This window comes from Aotus nancymaae, unplaced genomic scaffold (assembly GCF_030222135.1).
Source record: "Aotus nancymaae isolate 86718 unplaced genomic scaffold, 86718_ANA_hifiasm-v0.15.2.pri h1tg000040l, whole genome shotgun sequence".
Lineage (NCBI taxonomy): Eukaryota > Metazoa > Chordata > Mammalia > Primates > Aotidae > Aotus > Aotus nancymaae.
This window is the reverse complement of record NW_026988454.1, coordinates 104,920,881-104,942,989: the sequence shown is the minus strand read 5'-3', so window position 1 is coordinate 104,942,989 and position 22,109 is coordinate 104,920,881. Positions and strand designations below refer to the sequence as shown.

The 22,109-nt window shown below is 36.3% G+C and overlaps 1 protein-coding gene across 4 annotated transcripts in view; it reads left to right on the top strand.

The window, feature by feature from the left end:
* PRIM2 (DNA primase subunit 2) overlaps positions 1-21,867 on the top strand; it is a 462,179-nt gene extending 440,312 nt beyond the window's left edge. For all 4 annotated transcript variants that reach the window (XM_064360945.1, XM_012441560.2, XM_012441561.2 and 1 more), the window contains exons 13-14: positions 12,813-12,881; positions 20,932-21,867. In XM_064360945.1, coding sequence (XP_064217015.1) covers positions 12,813-12,881; positions 20,932-21,156 — 294 coding nt within the window. In that variant the 3' untranslated portion in view covers positions 21,157-21,867. The remainder of the gene's footprint in view (positions 1-12,812; positions 12,882-20,931) is intronic.
* Positions 21,868-22,109: the final 242 nt, after the last annotated feature.

Here is a 22,109-nt window from a genome sequence, read left to right as displayed (position 1 = left end):
TTGGTAATATATTAACTTAGTCTGTTTTGTGATGCTATAGCAGAATACCACAGACCAGCTAATTTATAAATAAAAGAAATTTATATCTAACAGTTATAGAGGCTGAGAAGTCCAAGGTTGAAGACCCCACCTCTGATCTGGTGAAGACTTTCTTCTTCAGTCTTCACATTGTGGAAGGACAAGAGAACAGGCTAGCCAATGACACCTGAAGCTGTTGCTGTTTTTTTTTTTTACCTTTATAAGGGCCCTAATTCCATTAATGAGGACTAAGCCCTCATGGCCTAATCAAGTCTTAAAGGTCCAGTCTCTTAATACTACTAGATTTGCAGCACCTGAGCTTTGGAAGGGATGCATTCAGACTATAGTACAATAGTACCATTTTTATTCCTGTCATTTTCTTTGATTTATTTTTTCCCATTATTTTCTTAGTGGTTAAACCAGGGGCTGTAACTAACCTTTTAAATGTATAATAGTTTTTAATATCAACTTAGCATCTATTATATACAACCCCCCACTTCTATGTAGCTCTGTCCCTCCCGTGTATGTTGTCATGAATTACATCTTCATACATTGTGTGCCCATTAATTTACAATTACTGTTTTATGCATCTGTCTTTTAAATCATATTTTAAAAAGTTACAACTCAAAAACACAATAATACTAGATTTTTAATACCTATATAGCTACCTTAGCTTGTGTTCTTTTTGAATGGCTTTGAGCTACTTTGTAGTCATCTTCCCTTTTTGCCTGAAGGATTTCCTCTAGCATTTCTTGTTGGACAGGTCTACTAACAACAGACTTTTTCAGCATGTGTTTATCTGGGAATTTCTTTCTTTTTCCTTATTTTTGAAGGATAGTTGTGTCATATATAGGAATCTCAGTTGACAGTTTTGTTTTTGTTTTGTTTGAGATGGAGTCTTACTCTGTTGCCCAGGCTGGAGTCCAGGGGCCAAATCTTGGCTCACTGCAACCTCTGCCTCCCGGGTTCAAGGGATTCTCCTGCTTCAGCCTCTGAGTAGCTAGAATTACAGTCATGTGCCACCATGCCTGGCCAATTTTTGTATTTTTAGTAGAGACAGTGTTTCACCATGTTGTCCAGACTGGTCTCAAACTCCTGCCCTCAAGTGATCCACCCGCCTCGGCCTCTCAAAGTTCTGGGATTACAGGCATGAGCCACTATGCCTAGCGACAGTTTTATTCTTACGGCAAGATAGGTTATTTCGCTGCTTTCTGGCCTTTATAGTTTCTGCTGAGAAATTGTTAATCTTGTTGAGTATCTCTTATACTTGATGGGTCATTTCTCTCTTGCCACTTTCAAGATTCTTTTTGGCTTTTGACAGTTTATAATATTTTTCCATATGGATCTCTGTGTTAATTCTTCCTGCAGTTTATCAACCTTCTCGGATGCATAGATTCATATTTTTTCAAGTTTGAAAAGTTCTCAGCCATTTATCTTCAAGTATTCTCTCTGATCCTTTTTCTATTCCTTTTGAGTGTTCCATTATGCCTATGTTCAGTACACATAAAGGACACCAAAAAAAAAAGGTGTTTTGCTTGTCTCATCAGTGCTGTTAATTTTTCTTCATTCTCTCTGCTCTTCAGACTGGATAATCTCAATTGACCTATTTTCAAGTTTGCCGATCCTTTTTCCTGCCTGCTGAAACTGCTGTTGAAACCCTCTAGTGAATTTTTCATTTTAGTTATCCTAGTTTTCAGCTCCAGAATTCTTTCTGGTTCCTTTTTATAGTTTAATTCTCTTCATTGCTGTTTTCTGTTTGTTAAGATATCATTCTCTTGATTTTCTTTAGCTTTTATTTGTAGTTTATTTTCTCCTTTTAAACATATTAAAGCCAGTTGGTTTAAAGTCTTTTTTTAGTAAGTGTATGTCTGTACTTTATCTGGGACATTATGTGTAATGTCTCTTGTGATTGGGCCATACTTTGTTTCTTTGCATGCTTTATAACATTTTCTATTAAACTGGACATTTCAAATATACATTGCTAACCCAGAAGTCTGATTCTTCTTGTATGACCTGTCCAATGTATGACCTGTCTGCTCTGTCCAATGTAATAGTCACTTGTTACCTATGACTGTTTAGCAATTGAAATGTGGCTGGTCTAAATTGAGATGTATTAAAAGCAGTGGTATATTGATAAACCAACCCTCTATGGGTGCAGGGGAAAGCCATGATTTATGTCATTTGCTGATTTCTGTGGTGTAAATATTCCTACTATAGCTACTGTCAAACTAACAATGTGGTAATACTAAAGTTTGATGGGAATAGAGTTGACTGTAAATGGGCACAATCAACTCTCCCAAGCCAGTTTTAGTTAGCTTCAGTATCCACTGGCTGTAGTAAAATGTACACCATGTTTCACAGAGTTATAATGGTATTGAAAAGAAGCATTACAAAATATCTCAGTAATATTTTTACATTGATTATGTTTCAAAATGACAATATTTTAGATACATTGCTTTGAATAAAATATATTACTGAAAGCAATTGTTTATTTGTAGTGTTTTAATTGTGGCTATAGAAAATCTAAAATTACAGATATGCCATATTTCTGTTGGAGAGAACTGCTTGAAGTATCAAGCACTTGAGAATGTTGAGTGTTTGAGTGATTAGGTTCTGTTTCTACAGTGTATTTTAGTGTTTGCTTCTGCTGTACAAGTGTGTTAGACCTATTACAACCAATACTTAGTTTTACATGTTAGCCCATAAGGGAGTGTAAATAGGGTATTCATTTTTCAAGGTTTTGATGGAAATGATATGTTATTTACAAATGTATTTCCGTACTGATGTTTTTAAAACTGTCTATTTCTCATTTTAGTTTTTTTAATAGAGAAAGGGAATGTGTTTAAGAATTTTCCCTCAACATAACTACTAATGATTTTTTAAAACAAATCTAATTGGTGCTTCTAAGAAACTTAATAGTGATATTAAAAGCATGAAATATGAAAAAAATATGCTTTTATTACTTCTTGAGACGTTGGCTAACCTCTGTTTTTCACAGTCAAAAATTCTCAAGAAGTTAGTGACCATATTAAATCTAAAACTGGCAAATGCCTTTTAATGAAGAAATCTTTCTTTCAGAAGGGACAGTTTAAAAGACTCAAAAGTAACTCTTTGTCAAGAAGATTTTATGACAGATAAATCTCAATGACTCTTTACTTAATGTTCATATAAATCTGAACTACCTAAAAACTCCTATGATTTTCTTGAGTAAGGGGACTTATCAATGGATGATAGTATTCAGTCTGTCTATTACTTTATGAAAAGTATCTGCTTTTAAGGGCAGCTTTTGTATCTATTTCATCTCCAGGAGCATCTCTTCTGGTTTATGAGAACAGTAGTTTGATTGTTGCACTTAGCTTTGCTTTTCTTAGGGTTGTAGTTGAAGATGTGTAATGTTCTTGGTAAACTCAGAATTGCATTAAGGAAAAGATGTGAAGTTGAGCATTAGAATTGGTGTCAGCAGGCCATGATTGTACTTTTGACTTTAAAAAAAAACACTGAACATCTAACTTGATTTCTGTTTATATCCTTCCTTTCTTATAGACTGAAGATAAATGCCCTTGAAGATTATTTAATGTTCAAGGTGGTTCAAAGAAAAATCACTTTGAAAGTCAAGTAACATATGTCATTGTTAACTAAGCCTATTAATTAAAACTTATATTCATTAAAATTGCATTCAAATGGAAAGCATCCTTATCATTTAATACTCTGTTTATGTAGTTATACATCTTTCTTTAAGTATTTTTATTAATTACATGAAAAACTACTGATACTTGTGGAAGAATTTTATTTAGTCACATATGATACTGATACTTTTGTAAAGTCCAACCTAGCTACCTATAATCATGCAACTATTCTAACTTAGTTCTATTTCTTGATCAGTTTTATAGAGTATACTCCAAGGGGAATCCCTCCTTCTTTTCAAGAAGCAAACTTAAGGTACCCAGAAAGTTAAGTTAATTTCAGAAAATAAGTAGTTTAGATTTTTAGCCTGTGTAGCTTTAAGTCATTTCAGACTTCTTGGTGGTGTTTACTGTCAATTTGCAATGTATTTCTTGTTAGATAAAGTTTCTGTCTCTGAATTTATATTATTTTTACTTCTTAATTCTTAAGTGACAGATTTTAATATTAGCTTCTGTTTTCAATAGCATATCTAGGAGATACGATGCATCTTTTAATAAGTATAATCTTCTAAAGTAGTGTATTAAATCAGTATAAATATCTTTCATTATTTTCAAAAACATCATAGGGCACAGTGATTCTGAAGTGGCTTGCTTTTATATTAGGCCAAAAAACAAAATACTAAAGCACAGTAATAATTAGTAACCGAACCATGGAACGGAGGTTTGACAATACATTTCTCCATGTCTCTAAGCAGGCTTTACATGTGTCTTCTCATTTGTCCTCCCTTCCCTCTCATTATCTTTCCTCTCTTCTTCCTTCTCTTTCCTTCCCTCCTTGCTTGCTAAGTTTACTTAGTTGTTAATGTTTCCTAAGAGCTTAAATCCTTTAATCCAAAATGTTGGTATTAATGTGCATTGAGAAAATCAGTATTTTGGGTAGCAGTTTAAATTGCTTCTCAACAATCCTTTTATTGGTACCTGACTACAATAGAGTATGATAAGTGCTTTCATAATTAACTATAATAAAGTATGCTACATGCTTTTATAAAAATAGATTCAAAGTGCCAGTTATAGAATCAGAGGGGAAAGATCTTATGTTGAAGAGGGAGCAAAAGGGAATGCCTCATATAGGAAGCATCATTTTAACTGGGTTTGAAAGCTGAGTAGGACTTTCTCCTGTGGAGGGATGTAAGGCAGATCAGGCCAGAGGAGCAGCATTCATTCAACATCAACAAATAATAATTGGGTGATGACTGTAGACATTGGGAATATAATGATGACTAAAACTTGTGAGACTTCTGCCTTGATGGAGCTGATATTCCCTTGGGGGAGACAGACTGTATTGTCTGTTTTCATGCTGCTGATAAAGACATACTCAAGACTTGGTACATTATAAAGAAAAAAAGGTTTAATGGACTCACAGTTCCACGTGGCTTGGGAGGCCTCACAATCATGGTGGAAGGTGAAAGGCACATCTTACATGGCAGCAGACAAGAGAGAGAATGAGATTCAAGTGAAAGGGGTTTCCTCTTATAAAACCATCCTCAGATCTTGTGACACTTATTCACTACAAGAACTGTGTAGGGGAAACCTCCCACATGATTCAGTTATCTCCCAGCGGGTCATCCCTCCCATGACACGTGGGAATTATGGGAGCTATAATTCAAGATGAGATTTGGTTGGGGATAGAGCCAAACGGTATCACAGACAAACAAGTCAGTGTAGTCAGAGATAACTATGGCAGGATAAGGGAGAAAAATGAGACTTGTAGAGGCAACCCTATTAATTTAGATAAGGTTGTTTGGTGTGTTTTGAGGAACCCTAGTCTTGAGAGATCTACGAAAAATGGATTCTGAGGAGAAATTAGTTTGAGAAATGTTTCCCTATTAAGTTCTACCATTAAAGAAATGTAGGTAATTGTGGATTAATGACAGTTAAACAAGGTATTAGACAAGAAAACCCCCAATCATTGCTAGAATTTTGTGAGCTAAAGTTCCAAAGAGCACATTGTAGGAGAAGCTAGACTAGAGGAGGAGCCAGTGGCCAGGTAGGACAGGGTAGGAGCCTGTGAATCATCATGCAGAGTTTGTGCCCAGCCATGCCAGGATTAGATTTGGCTTTTAGAAGAGGTACTCTGGTGGCAGTGTGGAAGCTATCATGAATGAAGGTATAAACAAGAAGCTTTGCAATAAAAAAGAAAATGATGAAGGCTTGAAAATAGAGAAAAAAGTAGATTTTAATGATATTTGGAGATAGAATTGACTCATAACTTTGTTTATAGACAATAAAGAGTAAGAAAAATTCTTGACATAAAAAGTTTTAAACAAATGAAAGCACATCTTCAAGAGAGGGAAACTTGGCCCTGATCTGCCAGTAAGTGAAGATCACAGCAGAGGTATAATGCAGCAGCAGGTTAAAAGGTGCTGAGTCTATGAGAAATGGGAGCAAAGTCATATGTTCAAAAATGTGCATGACTTGGCATCTCCACCACATTTTCTTTCACCTTTGAAATATGGGAAGGTTAGAAATGGAGTGGAAAATACCAATCTGGTCTAGTTTTAAAAGGTTCAGCTTTTTAGGAAGAAGCAAGCTTGTTATCACTTTTAAATAAGACAAAACATGACCTTGAATGAGATCACATACCTAATTGGTGCGTGCAGCATACCTAGCTATACCGCACTCTGCTCACCAAAGCCAAAGATAGGCAGGTGGCTGCATTCTGCTGCCAGGTAATCATCTGAACCTCATTGGCAGGCATTGAAGCAAAAGAGAGAGAGGAATTTGCAGCTGGCTGGAAATATTAGAGAGTATTAAGAGGGAAGGAAGTGTAGCTCAAAGTATAAAATGTTGTGTGTTTATAAAAAGAGAGTTCTATTTTTGTGTATGTATGTGTTGTAAGTATACATACCCATAGCATTTCCCACCAGTGTTCTGTGTTATGTATGCTCTATCAGCTGGCTATGATCTATCACTGCTTAAATCAGAAAAATATAACTTTATTTGCTTTTTACTTCTGAACAGCAAGGATGTCTTTGGTTAGGCACTTTATTAGAATTCTCTTACAGAAAAAAACCAAATCAGTAATTCACCTTGAGGACAAAATAGAAGATGAAGTATAATTAATACTTCTTGCAAACTTAGCAAATACTAATATGAACTTTTTTTGTGAAGATGAAAAACTGCATTACTTCTTTTTTTTTTTTTTTTTTTGGTCAGGACAGTCTCACTCTGTTATCCAGGCTGGAGTGCAGTGGCATGATCAGAGCTCACTGCAGCCTCGACCTCCCTGACTCAAGCAAACCACCCATCTCAGCCCCCCAAGTAGCTGGGACTACAGGCATGTGCCACCACACCTGGCTAATTTTTTGTATTTTTTATTAGAGACAGGGTTTTGCCATGTTGCCTGGGCTGGTCTTGAACTCCTGGACTTAAGCTTTTCACCTGCCCTGGCCTCTCAAAGTGCTGGGACTACAGGTGTGAGCCACCACATCCAGCCTATTTTTAAAAACTCAATAATCTTACTGGTGCACTTTATTCAACTGATAGAGAATAGTTAAAGAGAGGCCAGGCATGGTAGCTCACACCTGTAATCCCAGCACTTTTGGAGGCCGAGGCTGGCGAATTGCTTGAGGCCAGGAGTTTGAGACCAGCCTGGCCAACATGGCAAAACCCCATATCTACTAAAAATACAAGTATTAGCTGGGTGTCATGGTGCACATCTGAAATCCCAGCTACTTGAGAGCTGAGGCAGAAGAATCACTTGGACCTCGGAGATGGAGGTTGTGATGAGCCAAGATTGTGCCACTGCCCTCCATCCTGGGTGAGAGTGAGATGCTGTCTCAAAAACAAAAAGAAGTTTAAAAATACGAATTACCAAAATATTGTAGTTTGCTGTCACTACTACTCAATTTTTCTTTTTTCTTTTTTCTTTTTTTTTTTTTTGAGACGGAGTCTTGCTCTGTTGCCCAGACTGGAGTGCAGTGGCGCAATCTCAGCTCTCTGTAACTTCCACCTCCCGGGTTCAAGCGATTTTCCTGCCTCAGCCTCCCGAGTAGCTGCGATTACAGATGTGTGCCACCATGCCCGGCTAATTTTTGTATTTTTAGTAGAGACAGGATTTCACTATGTTGGTCAGGCTGATCTTCAACTCCTGACCTTGTGATCTGCCTGCCTTGGCCTCCCAAAGTGCTGGGATTACAGGCGTGAGCCACTGTGCCCGGCCACTATTCACTTTTTCTTAGCCTTTTGATTACTGATGAACTGGATTAGAACAGTAAGTGGATTGTTACACTTGAAATTTTGTACTTTATCTGGAAATATTGGCATTAAAAATGAAGTCATATTGCCATTTGCATAATATTCTTAGATCTTTATAGGAGTTTTTTCTTCAAATAAAAATTCTGTGTTTTTAAATGTCTTTATTTGATATGATTGTTAAAAATGTTTGCTATTTTTCTAAAACAGAATTAGGAAACTTCTGGCCCCAGCATCAGAATGGACCCTTGATTTCGTTTCCTCTGACCTTTGGAAAACTGTTATTTGGTATTAATGCTATATGCAAGAGCACCTTATGCTCTGGTTCTTTCAGAATGGAGCATGAACACTGGAGAGTTAGTGTCAATATCAGTGGAATGTCTTTTGTGAGCTGTGAGTTACATTTTGATGTTTACAAGCCACATAAATGAAGGAAATGAAGAATTAAGAATTAAGTTTTGAATAAGACACTAAAATTCAGTTTATGATACAGGATCAAAATTACAATCCTGGCAAACACCAAAATCCAAGAACAGATGCCTAAGGTGGACTGTGTGAAACAGAATTTAGGGTCAAATTTCCATAATATGCACTATGGAATTCTATGTAGCCATAAAAAAGAACAAAATCATTTCCTTTATGGCAACATGGTTGTGAAACCCCATCTCTACTAAAAATACAAAAATTAGCTGGGTGTGGTGGCACGTGTCTGTAATCTCAGCTACTCAGGAGGCTGAGGCAGGAGAATTGCTTGAACCCAGGAGGTGGAGGTTACAGTGAGCCGAGATCATGCCACAGCACTCCAGCCAGGGCAACAAAGCAAAACTCCATCTCAAAAAGAGAAAAAAAAGCCATGGACTCCATTTCACTTATTCCATTTCTCTGGCTTTCCATATTCTTCCTCCTGTTGTTGTTGTTTTCTTTAGTCTCTTCATTATATTTCTTTCTCTTGATGGGTTTCCACCTCTATGTAGTATTTGTTCTCCTGAACTATTCTATTTTTGACCCTCACTCCGGGCCAGTGCTGGCCTGCCATCTTGGGAAGCTGTGTTTTTAAGATCCACACCAAGTTTGTGAGGATGGAGGTCTGGGCCCTCAAGAAGCTATGCCACTGAAGCAGATACAGGCAAAAGGTACTCTTGCCTAACAACATCTTCATTACTTTGTGGGGTATTTTAGTTTTTTCTTAATAAGTTTATTAAATTTTTTATTTTAGACTTCAGGGGACACATGTGCAGGGTTATTACATGGGTATATTGCATGATGCTGGGGCTTGGGCTTCTAATGATCCCATTGCCCAAGAAGTGCACATAGCACCTGACAGGTAGTTTTTCAACCCTTGCCTCCCTCCCCCGACTTTTGGAATTCCTAGTGTTTATTGTTGCCTTGTTTGTGTTCGTTTATCACCAAAGTTTAGCTCCCACTTATAAGTGAGAACATGTGGTATTTGATTTATTTTCTGCATTAATTTGCTTTGAATAATGGCCTTCAGTTGCATCCATGTTGCCATAAAGGACACAGTTTTTCTCTTTTTAAAGGTTGCATAGTATTCCATGGTGTATACGAATCTTGTGGAAATTTGATCCTAAATTCTGTTTCACGCAGTCCACCTTTGGCATCTGTTCTTAGATTTTGGTGTTTGCCAGGTAATTTTGATCCTATATCATAAAGTGATTTTTAGTATCTTCTTGGTCATACCTTAGTTCTTAATTCTTCACTTTCTTCACCTGATTTTTAGCTTGTATTTCCTCCCTTGGAGTCATCCAAACCATCAGCAAGTTGTATTAGTATCAACATCAAAATAGAGTTACCTGCAGAATATCTTAATACGGTGCTTAGTAGTGATGTTCATATTGGAAAAATTTAACAAAACAAAGTGCAGAAAAAGTCTCAAGTTGCACGGCATATACAAATGCTAGAACATCAGAATCACTTGGGAAAATTTTGATATCAGCAAAGTGTGCATCTAAGATGTTGCTAACGCTGAGACATGAGGTATCACACTCCTTTTTCTACACACACAAAAATCTGTTAATCATATTGTTTAGTGGCTACTAAGTACTATTTTTGGTATTTTACTTTTTTTTTAATATGAAAGGTTTTTTTTTAATATATTGGCATTTTCCTGAGTTTTAGAACTAGTTATTTAGGAAATCAACTGGCAGGGCAAAGGGTTGAGTGGTACGTCATGCATTATTTTAAGACATTGGAGGACAGGTTCCTCTTGAGTATTTTCATGCAGAACATCTGATTTTAGAAATACTTTATGGCCATTAAGTAGGAAATCCTCCTGTCTCCACATCTGACCACTTATCATCACCACTGATAACACTACCTTGGTCCATGGATCTACCGTCTGTTCGCTGAATTCCTGTAATAAGCTTCCTGTTTCTACCTCTGTCCTTTCCATTCTGTTCCCAGCACAGCAGGCAGAAATGAACCCTCTGTAAATGTCAGTTCACTTTAGTCCTGCACATCGAATATTGGAGTAGCTCCCCATTTTACTTAGAGAAAAAGTCAAACTTCATTCATTGGCCCACCTTTTCTTTTCCTGTATCTCTGTGATATAGATCATAATCTGAAATGAAACTGTATATTCCTTACTTGGATTTTTTGAGTAATGTTTCATGTTTTCTATCCTAATTTTAAAAGCATGTAAGTTGTCTTCCTTTAAAAGAAAGATTATTAATTTGCATGTGATTTTAAAAATTCTTTCTGCATTTAATTGCCCTCACCCTCAGGAGACAGATACTCCAATTTTAATGTTTCCTCATTTCTGAAATGAAGATAAAAGTATCTACCAGTGATATCTGCTTACCTCAAAACCTCTATTGCCTTTTTTTCTCATCACACCTTTACATATTTACAGAAACCGTCGTTTATCTCAAATATGCTGGGACATGATTAAAATTGTTTAAGCTGTTCTGATGGTGGTTGAATGGTTTGTTTATAGATTTGCAAGCAGATTTCAAATAAAAATTCATCCTAATAAGATAAAACAAAAATAATAGTAAATTATTTTTGTTAAGGAAGAGCCCTCTCTGTGTTGGGGTCAGGTCAGGGGAAGACTGTAGTGTGATTAATCTAAACTTAATTTTTATATGGAACCTAAAAATTGAACCTAAAATTTGCAATACATCTATTTTTCTCACATTCTGTGGCTTTTATGTCTATTTACTTTAATAAGTTTTTTACATATGTGGGTTACCCAGCTACATTTTTTAGTATGATGATTTATAAGTATTTCTTCATAGCATGTTTTCCAAACATATATATACTAGTTTGTATGTATGTATATCATATATCATATTCACTTTTTACATGGTTTAGCTTTCTTATTTCTGTGAATTCATTTCCACCTCAGGTAATTTATGGCATTATCTAAAGCTTAAATTTATGTTAAGTCTTCACTTTTCCAAAATTCTAATTCAGATATTAATGTACTATAGATGTTTGCTAATAATTATTGGCAAGTTTATCTCATCACAATTTGAAAATCTATGTGTAAGAACATCAGACAATATGGACTCAGAGTGTTAGCATTACTTGGAAAACTTTCAGAATAAATTTAAAAATGAAGAAAGTCTCATTTTCAATTGATGGAATTTTCATTTTTGCTCCAATAATTAAAGAAAAGTAGACAGGCCAGATAGGCAGACCGGTAGAATCCTGGGCTCTGTAGTTGGCTGGAATTTACACATGTCTTTCATATATGATTTAATAAAAGGTGATACAAAATTCAGAAATGTAATCTATAAGACAATCAGAGAAAAACAATTTTTGAAACACATTCTTGTCAGTATTGTATAATGCCTGTTCTGTAACTGTAATTTTTTTTGTGTATCTGTCAGATGATGTAAAGCTATATTCAATAATGAGGATAGTAGGAATTTGAGACCCCATCTTCCTTTCTTTTTGTGACAGGAAGGTCAGCCTTTTAAAACACACACACACACATACACACACACACACACACACACACACACACACACAGAGAGAGAGAGAGAGAGAGAGAGAGAGAGAGAGAGAGAGAAATGGAAATTAACATTTCTCCAGAATTATGTTTCCCTTCATTTTAGGTTATCTCTTAATTCCAGCATTTTACTGTGTTTGATAAATAGGCCAAATATGTGTTTTATTTATTTGGGGGGTTTGGGGAGGCAATGAAACTTTACAAATTTCAACTGACACTGCACTCTGCTGATAAGGATGGGAGTTTGCACCGCTCTGAAGAGATTACATGAAGCAGAATTGGAAAGCAAATTGTATTTACAAAAGATAGGATGATGTTCCTAATAGGTGTTCAGAATAGACTATTTACTCTCATATTCTGCTGAGCTTTACTAGAAATAACTTCATTTCAAAAAGGACAAATTTGACTGAAGGTAAAAGCATTCCCTCTTCACAGATACTTGTCCAAAAGGGTTTACATGAAATTTTCCTGATGGGCACACAGCAGTATTTTCTGCTGTATCTGTATAAACTATTAATGTGGAAAATAAAATCTAAATAGTCTACTTGATTGCTTCATGCACCAACCATTAGATTACTAGATTTATATCTACAGTTTTGGGAGAGATGTTGGAATATGATGTTCTGACAATAACTGTCAAAGTCATCGTACCAGGATCTGTTTTCATCTTGTTGTTGAGGTAGTTATTAAAATGCACAGTTGGTAGGTCAGAAAGATCACAGACTATCTCTTGTCATCTGTGGTTTAATGCTGACCTAAACCACTACTGTGTAATGTCAGAATTATCACAGTGTCCAGACTGCAGAACTACAACATGCTACATGATTTATTGCATTTCCTGTCTGCAATGAAGATTATGAAAAGACCCACAACTGTGAGCTACAGTGGTTTAGAAAAAAATTTAATTTCTAATTTTTATTTCTCTTTTTCCTCATTCATTTTAGATTTTGGATTTAGTAAAGGGGACACATTACCAGGTAGCCTGTCAGAAATACTTTGAGATGATACATAATGTAAGTATATATATATATATATTTTTGACTTTATATCCTAATTCTTTGTCTTTTGTTACTGTGTCACATTCAGGGTTTTTAGTGGCAGCAATGGAAACCACTCTAGCTATTTTCAGCAGAAAGGGAAATTGCATGGTGTTAGGTAACATAGCATTTATCGAAGGACCAGACAACTAAGCTTGGATGCTGAGAACCAGGAATATTTTGTAACTAGGAGAAGCTACATCATGAGAAAATCTTGGCTGCAGCTGTCACCCACCACTCCATATCTAGGTATGAGACCAAGGGTCAATAAAGTTTTTCTGTAAAGAGCAGAGTGTAAAAATTTTAGGCTTCATAGCCCATATGGTCTGTGTCACAGCTACTCAACTCTACTGTTGTAGTGCAAAAGCAGCTGTAGAAACATGCAAATGAAAAGGCATGACTGTTGATCCACTAGAACTTTATTTATAAAATTAGGTAGTAGACCCAGCCTGACCCATGGCCCTTGATTTGCCAACCTCTAGACTAGATCTGGAACCTTTGCCATAGGTGCCTAGAAGAACCAAAGGCTTTTGCCATCTTCCATGCAGAAAATCTGATCATTCATTCATTCATTCATTCATTCATTTAAAGATGGAGTCTCGCTCTGTCGCCCAGGCTGGAGTGCCGTGGCGCAATCTCAGCTTACTGCAACCTCCGCCTCCTGGGTTTAAGCAATTCTCCTGCCTCAGTCTCCCGAGTAGCTAGGATTACAGGCACGTGCCACCATGTCCAGCTAATTTTTTGTATTTTTAGTAGAGATGGGGTTTCACAATGTTAACCAGGATGGTCTCGATCTCCTGACCTTGCGATCCGCCCCTCTCAGCCTCCCATAGTGCTAGGATTACAGCTGTGAGCCACTGCACCCAGCCCACCACCTGATGTTACTGTAATCTACTTCCCAAGTCTCATATTTATCTGCATGGCAAAACCTAGATTGCTTGTGGACCCCTAACTATAAAGGAGTCAGGGAAATGTGTTTCGTTTTTATCTTGGCAGTTTCCTTAGTGCAAAAAAGCCTGCTTGGTTATTGGAGTAAGTGTGGAATGACCCAGTCTGGCACAGAATAGATTTTGAAGTGTGTAAAGCCAGTGTCACAAACTCAGAGGCCTACAGAGATGGGGCAAATAACCCCAGTAAGTGAAGCTGCCTGAGATTAATATCACAGAGTATGGTAGAATTATGGTGCTCAGAAGACGTTATGCCCTATTAGAGGCATTCACATTGACAAATTGTGATGCCCTCTGCAGGCCAACAAAACATATCTACAAGTCCACTTCTGCCCTCTCTGGCCCCTAAGTTTGCATCCACCGATCTTGAGCCTGGATTTCTAACCTTGGAAAGATATCCAAGAATGGACTTTGAAGATCTTTGTACTTCTTGAAACATTTTATCTCTAAGTATGTATCCGCATTTTTCTGGGGTCCATATGCTTATTACAGATCCATGACCCTCCTCAAAAAAGAAGCTGCATTTCTTGAAATCATCATCAGCTACCATGCTCAAGTTTTACAATTATTTTTATGTTTTCTGTTTAGTTGTTACAAAGTAGTTTTTCTGTTATGGTTATATAATTTTAAAATTTCTTACTTGATAAAATATATCCCATAGGAAAAAACTGTATTATATTAGCAATAATAATTAAAATAATAAAAGTAATACCAGCCAATATCTGCAGAACCCTTAATGCGGTGATCCCCAACCTTTTTGACACCATGAACCAGTTTCAGGGAAGACAATTTTTTCATGGACAGACAGGGGCTGGTGGGAGGCTGCATGAGATGATTATCATGATAAGCACACAACCTAGATCCCTTGCATGCGTGGTTCACAATAGGGTTCGTACCCCCATGACAATCTAAGAAATATGAAATATGAGACCCGCTGATCTGACAGGAGGTGGAACTTAGGCAGTGATGCAAATGATGGGGAGTGGTTGTAAATAGAGATGAAGCTCCACTCACCAACTGCACCATCTTCTGCTGTGCTGCCCAATTCCTAACAGGCCTCGGACTGGTACTAGTCCGTGGCCAAAGGGGTCAGGAACCCCTGCCTTAACATGTACCAAGCACAGCACTAAAATTTTTGAATGCATTAATTAGCTCTTTTGATTGGCACTACAGCAAGATACTATATGTATATATCCCTATCTGTGAATAAAACTTGTTAAACAACCTGTGTAGGGTCATATTACTTATAGTGAATAGAACTTAGATTTAAATTCCAGCTGTCTAACTCACCTAAAGCTTGTGCGCCTAACCATGACTGTGCTACCCTGTGGTATTTGGAACTAAATTTGTTATAATGACAGTAGAGGTAATTGGCATTTTCCTATTTATCTTCATAGCATGGTAAACATGGAGGGACTTTACAGATCTTCTGATCCAACCATACCAAAAACAGATGCCTAACTTGCCTTACATGCTGTAATTGGTTTAATGGAAGATCTACGATCTACAGCTAGAACCCCAGTCTGTTGTGGGTTCTTGTCCTCTTTCTTCTACACCTAACTTTTGAAACTGTTATTTAAGAACTTTTTTAAAACAAAATTTCAAGGAGTAAATATCAAGAAAATAGTAAGCAACAAAAAACCTCATTATTTTTATCACAATAGGAGTCTCTCCAGATAAGCCATGTTTGGTATTCCCAACACCAGGTTTGTATGACTCACTCTCTCGAAGACTGCATTTCTTAATTTGCTTGCTCAGCTTGGGAGTTGTAATTTCATATGTGTTCTTCAGTCATTTGGGACCCTTTTAATTAAGAGGCCTCAGAACTTTCACAAATAAGGTCTGTTATCCAACCTCTTTCCTTTTTATAAGAATAAAATATGAAAATTAGATTTAAACATTGAGTTTGTGGCATAATTACCAAAAAGTAAGGTGTGTTTTTTCTTTTAGTTTTCAAATCTGCTTTTGTATTATCTCTCCTATTGATTATTCCCACATGTATTGCTGCTGTTGCCAATTTTTAAAACTTGTCTTCGATTAATGAAGATACTGGAAAGTTCTATATCTAAATCCCCTCACATATAGAAATAGTCTAACTTGAACCATATATAAATCAACAAAATAAAAAGGCTATTTATATTCACTAGCTCTCTCACTATGGATTTTTAGATGTGAATATCCTCCTTACTATTTTTTCTAATTTAATTTAAAAATGGAATCTGTTTTAATTGTCAGGTTTCTGCCATCCTACCCCCTCCCCCAAATAAAACTCTGTGTTTATTTTCCCAAGGCCTCTGTGATCAAACTCACTTAAATGAAAGTTTTGAAAATGAACCAGTTAATTGATACCATTTGCAGCAGCACTATGATAGTTCCATATGGCTTTTTTGGTAATACCAGCTGCCTCATTATAAGCTGTCATTGCAAAACCTCTTGATTAAAACCCAAATATCCTATAGGTAAAACAATATTGCTTTCATTCCTTCAAAATCTACATTTGCAGTGGCAGAAATATGAGACCCACGTTTGTGTGAAGGTCATTGTGTGCAGAATGTGCTGATTCCAACCAAATGTTTGAGAGAGATTCATTTAGTAGATTTCAAAAGCTGGCCTGCTTGAAATCTGTTTTCCTCTGTATTTTTAGGGTCAATGTTTAAGATAATTTTATGCTAATAGTATATTCTTTACTTTCTGCTTGTTCCACGTATAAATGAAAACATTAGGCTAACCACTCAATTTTAATAGAAAATAATGTTTTCAGAGGTAGACCCCTTTGGACACTGAGAAACTGTGGGTACTTACTTTCCAAATGGCTGAGCATAATTTTTCCCCACCATATAAATCTCTAGAGAAATCTTATTAAAACCTATCACAGTTTCCTGCAATCTTAAACAGGATATATGCGATACAATTAAGCCTTTTTATAATAACTCAGGGTCATCATTATGGATATCAGTTAGAATGTTGGGCTAGAAGCCACACCATCATCTCGCTTGGATCGCTGCAATAGCTTCCTGACTCATTTCCCAGCATCTACACATGCCCCATTCCAATTCTTTCTCCTCCACACAGCTGCTGGAGTGATCTTTAAAATAGAGGACTCTGATCATTTCAGTAACCTGCTTTTTAAAAACCTTTAATGGTTTCCTATTTCTCTTAAGATGAAATCTAAAATTTATAATGTATCCATTCCACCCACCTTCCTCTAGACTCCCGAACTTGTTTCAGATCCTTTACAGGACTTTGGATCTGAAACACTAGGACCAAGCTAGTGTGGTAGAATGCAAATGCTTCACAGAATTTTCCTGTCTCAATACCTAAAATAATGCACAAAACATAATTTTAAAAATCAACAACCACAAAGAAAAACAAAATTGATAGCAACCAAAAAAGAAAAGGGGCAAGACAAGAAACACAAGAGTCGTAGTAGACAGAGTCATGAAAATGCTCACTTAGTATTTCCAAACAAGAAGTAAAGGAAATAGCTGCTGACTTGAGCAGAAATAAGGGAAATGGAGGATTTAGATGTGGATGCCTCTTTTTAACTCTTCCTTTATCTAATTCCATTTAGTTTATGCTCTTCCCCTTCCCCCACACACAGAAAACCCCTAAGTTTATTTTTCTAAACAAGACAAAAGGAAACTGAATGACAGCCATGTAGACTTCTTTTAAAAATCTAAGTGAAAGAAACGCTCAGAACACAAATAACCCATCCGAGAAGAAAACAGAACTCTATAAAAAGGAAGCTTCATAATCTCATTTTGCTATCATCAAGCAACTTAATAGATCACAGTGAGCTTAAAAAAATTAGTTAAGGACAATTGCAGATCAAGAAAAAGGAGAAAGAGCATCACAAAGCCATGGCACAAATGGCCCTTGGCACTGTTTTAATAGTTAATTAAAAATATTAATTAAAATGGGGATTCATTAAACATATGCACATACCTTAAATATGATATCTTAAAATTAAGACATTTAAATGGCATTTATTTGTTAGGGCAAGGTATTTTGAGTATAGTATAGTGCTTGGAATTTGATTTTATCTTTCTGTCATAAACTGTACCCATAATACAGCATCAGCAATTTCCAACTTGGATTCCTTAAAGTAGAAAAGGAACTCGATATATACAAAGCAATAGGATCTTTCTCCCTATCCTCCTATGAATTCAACTTCTTTTTTTAAAAAATGACTTGCCTTTCTTGAGTCTTTAAAAACATTTAATTTGGGTTTCATAGAACGAACAATTCTATTTTACATTCATATTTCTTTGCTTTTCCCATGGCAACCCTATGACCTAACACTATAATTATCTCCATTTCATAGATGAAGAAACTCAGACTTTAAAAAGATTATCCTATTTCATTTTGTCCACATTGAAGTCTAATAAATGTATTGAAAACTGACAACTTGAAGCAAGGTGTAGAAAATCCCCAACATATTATTATAGCATAAGATTTTGTTATTTTTCGTAAGATAATACAATTATGTTTTTATAATCTTTATAGCCAAGTTTATCTCTAGAAATAAAATTTATAGTGGGAATATCATTATCAGTTTGATTTTGCATACAATCTCTTAAAACAGATTTCGGAGCAACTAATGATCTAGTCAAAAAGGCTGAATATTAATTCAGACAAAATTAATTCCATGACTGAATAAATTCCTTAGGCCTCTGTACATGGAGGAGATTCAATTTAATGGATTCCCCAAGGTCTTTCTAATCTCTAATTTTCTGTTTACAAACTATAAAGCCTTCTGATTAAAATGTATTAGACAATAAACTTACTTTTTATGAAACACATTGCAAAATGCAAAATTTATATTGGATTTCCCAGTTTTTAATGAATGGGGTGAAAATAGAATATAATAAAGAAGTTCATAAATGATCCCATTTTTAATAATATACAACATTCAGGAAACATTTTGAAATCAAGCAGCTAAGTTAAAAAAAAAAGCAAAAATAAAAATTTATTCTTAATGATCTATAACTCGTAAAATCAGTCTGTGTACTATCCATCTGTTACACACTGGAATTACTGTAAAATTATCAGCCTAACGTGTATTAACAACTGGCAAAAAAGAATCAGAGATTCCTGGGATGCTTAAATAAGTATTACCAGAAAAGACTTATGTCTCTGTCTGTTCGTCTGTCCACCAGTAGGGTTCATTCTGGATCATAACAGCAACCCCCTTTTCCCTGGCCAATTGATTTTAATCTACTATAAAATTATACATAGGTTTAATCATACTGCATCTCTGTTTCAGGGTTTTTAGTGGCTCTCTGTTGCATAGAGAATTAGGTCTTGACCACTTATCCTGGTTTTCAAGGCTGTCTCATGCTGGCCCCGCCTGTCTTTCCAACCTCATTCCTTATTGTTTTTTTGCATGTGCCTTTCATACCAAGCTATGTGAACTATTTATTATTTGCTTTCCCAGGACATTACCTCTTTACCTTGCTCATGTGGTCCTGCTGCAAATATTGCCCTTCCTCTCATCATCCCAGCTTTTCACTCTCTCCATCTTTCCAGACCCAACTCAAATAGCACTTCCCTTTCAAAGCCTTCCTTGATCTCCCCAGCTGAAATTTCTCTCTACCGCAGAGTGTAATAGGCCTTTCTCTGTGACCCTTATCACTTCTCCATTCTTGGTAGAGGTTTTTAAGTATATGACTTACTGAGCTGGAAATTTGAGTTAGTCAAATGCATGCCTGTATGCTGAAAAGCAAATAGCTTATAACGCAGTCTTTAATATAGTAAGTCTTTAATTAAATATGCAGAATTATCACTGGTATACACTATTTCTGGGTTCACCTCACCAGATATTTACTAGATACCTACAGTGTGCAAGTCATTACAGTACAAAGGTGACATGTAAAAAGATTAGTTAATACAAGACAGATGAACAAAAGAAAGGGAATGACTTCTCAGTCTCCAAAAAGTTGATAAATGAAAATACCATCAAAGAAACCCATCCAACCAGTCACTCACTCAAGCAAAATGATATTTTTTTTGTCAACTCCAACTGCCGAAGGCAGGAAGGCAGGGATTTGAGACTGTAGAAAGCAAAACTGCATGTAAGGAGAAATGACTATAGTGATAATTTGAAATGATACTCAAAATTAAAGTTTAATGATAGTCTTTGATAAAAAATAAATTATGAACTAGGCATGTTTGTGTTCGGTCACAGTGAAAATTAAAAGAAGAGATTTTCTATAAAGAGACCAAGGAAAGGCCAAGATTAGAATGAAGAATTACACTGACTTAGATTGCTTTTTCAGTTTATATCATGCTAAATGAGATTGCATATGCCAGACTTACAAGTAAGCTCTAAAACACAAGTGGTATCAGGGACTCGTATCAAAATGATCAGAAGTGATTTTACGATCACTTAAAACCCCACAAATATTTATTGGCCTACAGTGTGGTAGGCCTTTTGCTTGGAAATGGGGATATAATAATGAATCATATAGGTCCCTAATCTGTGCCTCACTAACAATGTCATACACACACACACATACATACACATAGGTTTGTGTTTCAAATACATGTTTATAGTTTTCTAATTTTTTATTTGGAGGTAATTGTCAACCAGAATTGGTAAGGGTTTGGGTATTGCCAGAATTGAGGGCATAATGTAGATGGGAGGTGGGGGCTGGCGGGGGTGGGGGTGAGAGAAAGGTGTCTAGTATTCCCCAAGGATGAATGGTGATTCCAGTCACTGAGAGCAAAGGATGGGCAGAGGGGCAAGGACATGTTTCCTATTGGGTTTGAGCTGCCTTTGAGCCATCTTAGTTATTGAGTAGGTGTTGGATATGGGACTGAAACTAGATAGGGAACTGGATCCAAACACAGAGGCTCAGGCTAGAAATATAAACGCAGGAACCTTTAATGTTTGGGTAGTGGTTAACGCTCTCTTTGAATGAAATGGTGTAAGTAGTGGATTAAGTGTTAGAATGTGAACAGCTAGAATCCATGATTCAGGTATTAAGTTTTGAACAAGGACTAGAACAGTTTTTGAAACTCATGTATTCATAGTTTTGCTATGTATTAATGCAATATAAATTTCCTTCCTTGTACAGGTGGATGATTGCGGCTTTTCTTTGAATCATCCTAATCAGTTCTTTTGTGAGAGCCAACGTATTCTAAATGGTGGTAAAGACATAAAGAAGGAACCCATCCAACCAGAAACTTCTCAACCCAAACCAAGTATCCAGAAAACCAAGGATGCATCATCTGCTCTGGCCTCTTTAAATTCCTCTATGGAAATGGATATGAAAGAACTAGAAGATTACTTTAATGAATGATTCTTAGGCAATTTAGTAACCCTTTTTCCTCAATATCTTTCATTTCCTGTTTGTAAGATTTCACCTTTGTTGTAATTGAAAAAGGGTTTCACTCTGTCACCCAGGCTGGAGTGCAGTGACACAATCACAGCTGATTGCAGCCTCAACCTTCCCGGCTCAAGTGGTCCTCCTGCCTCAGCCTCCTGAACAGTTGGGACCACACAGGTGTGTACCCCATACCCAGCTAATTAAAAAAAATTTTGTAGAGATGGAGGGCTCCCTATGTTACCCAGGCAGATCTCAACCTTGTGAGCTCAAGCGATCCTCACACCTCAGCCTCCCAAAGTGCTGGTAATACAGGTGTGAGCCACTGTGCCTGGCCTTTTTCTTTTTTTTAACCTTTTGGTTTAACTTCTCTCTTCACTGCATTCCAGTCCATCTACATGTACGCACACACTTATTAGGAAAGCAGGTTTGAGTTAAAAACAAAGACCTTCACTGTATTTTGCTTTGACAAAAGAAAAGAGGAAGAGTTTCTATTAAAATCTATCAATCACTTGAATGGTGCCATTTAAGTCCTGTTCTAGGAGATAAAAATAGCTCTGGGGACTGGTTAAAGTCCCCCAGAAGCTGTAATACAGTTAAGAACAACTTTGATTTTAAGTCTTATCACTTTGTAATTTTGACTCAATCCTTTTCTGGACCATTTTTGTTAATAAATATCAAAGTGTACATGACAGTGTTTGTGTTTAATTGGGAGAGCTTATTATGTCATAACAGATTAGACATTACCTCAGCTTTTAAAGTAGTAATTTGGAATATCCAACACACTGCTAATCACCAATGAAGATTTTAAACGTTTTTCTTTTTTTTTGACCTACGTGTGGTTATTGTACATCAGGCACCTTTGAGTGGCAGCAAGCTCTCCTGAGTGAACTGTGACTTGGGAATTAAAAGAAATAGAGTTTATGTAG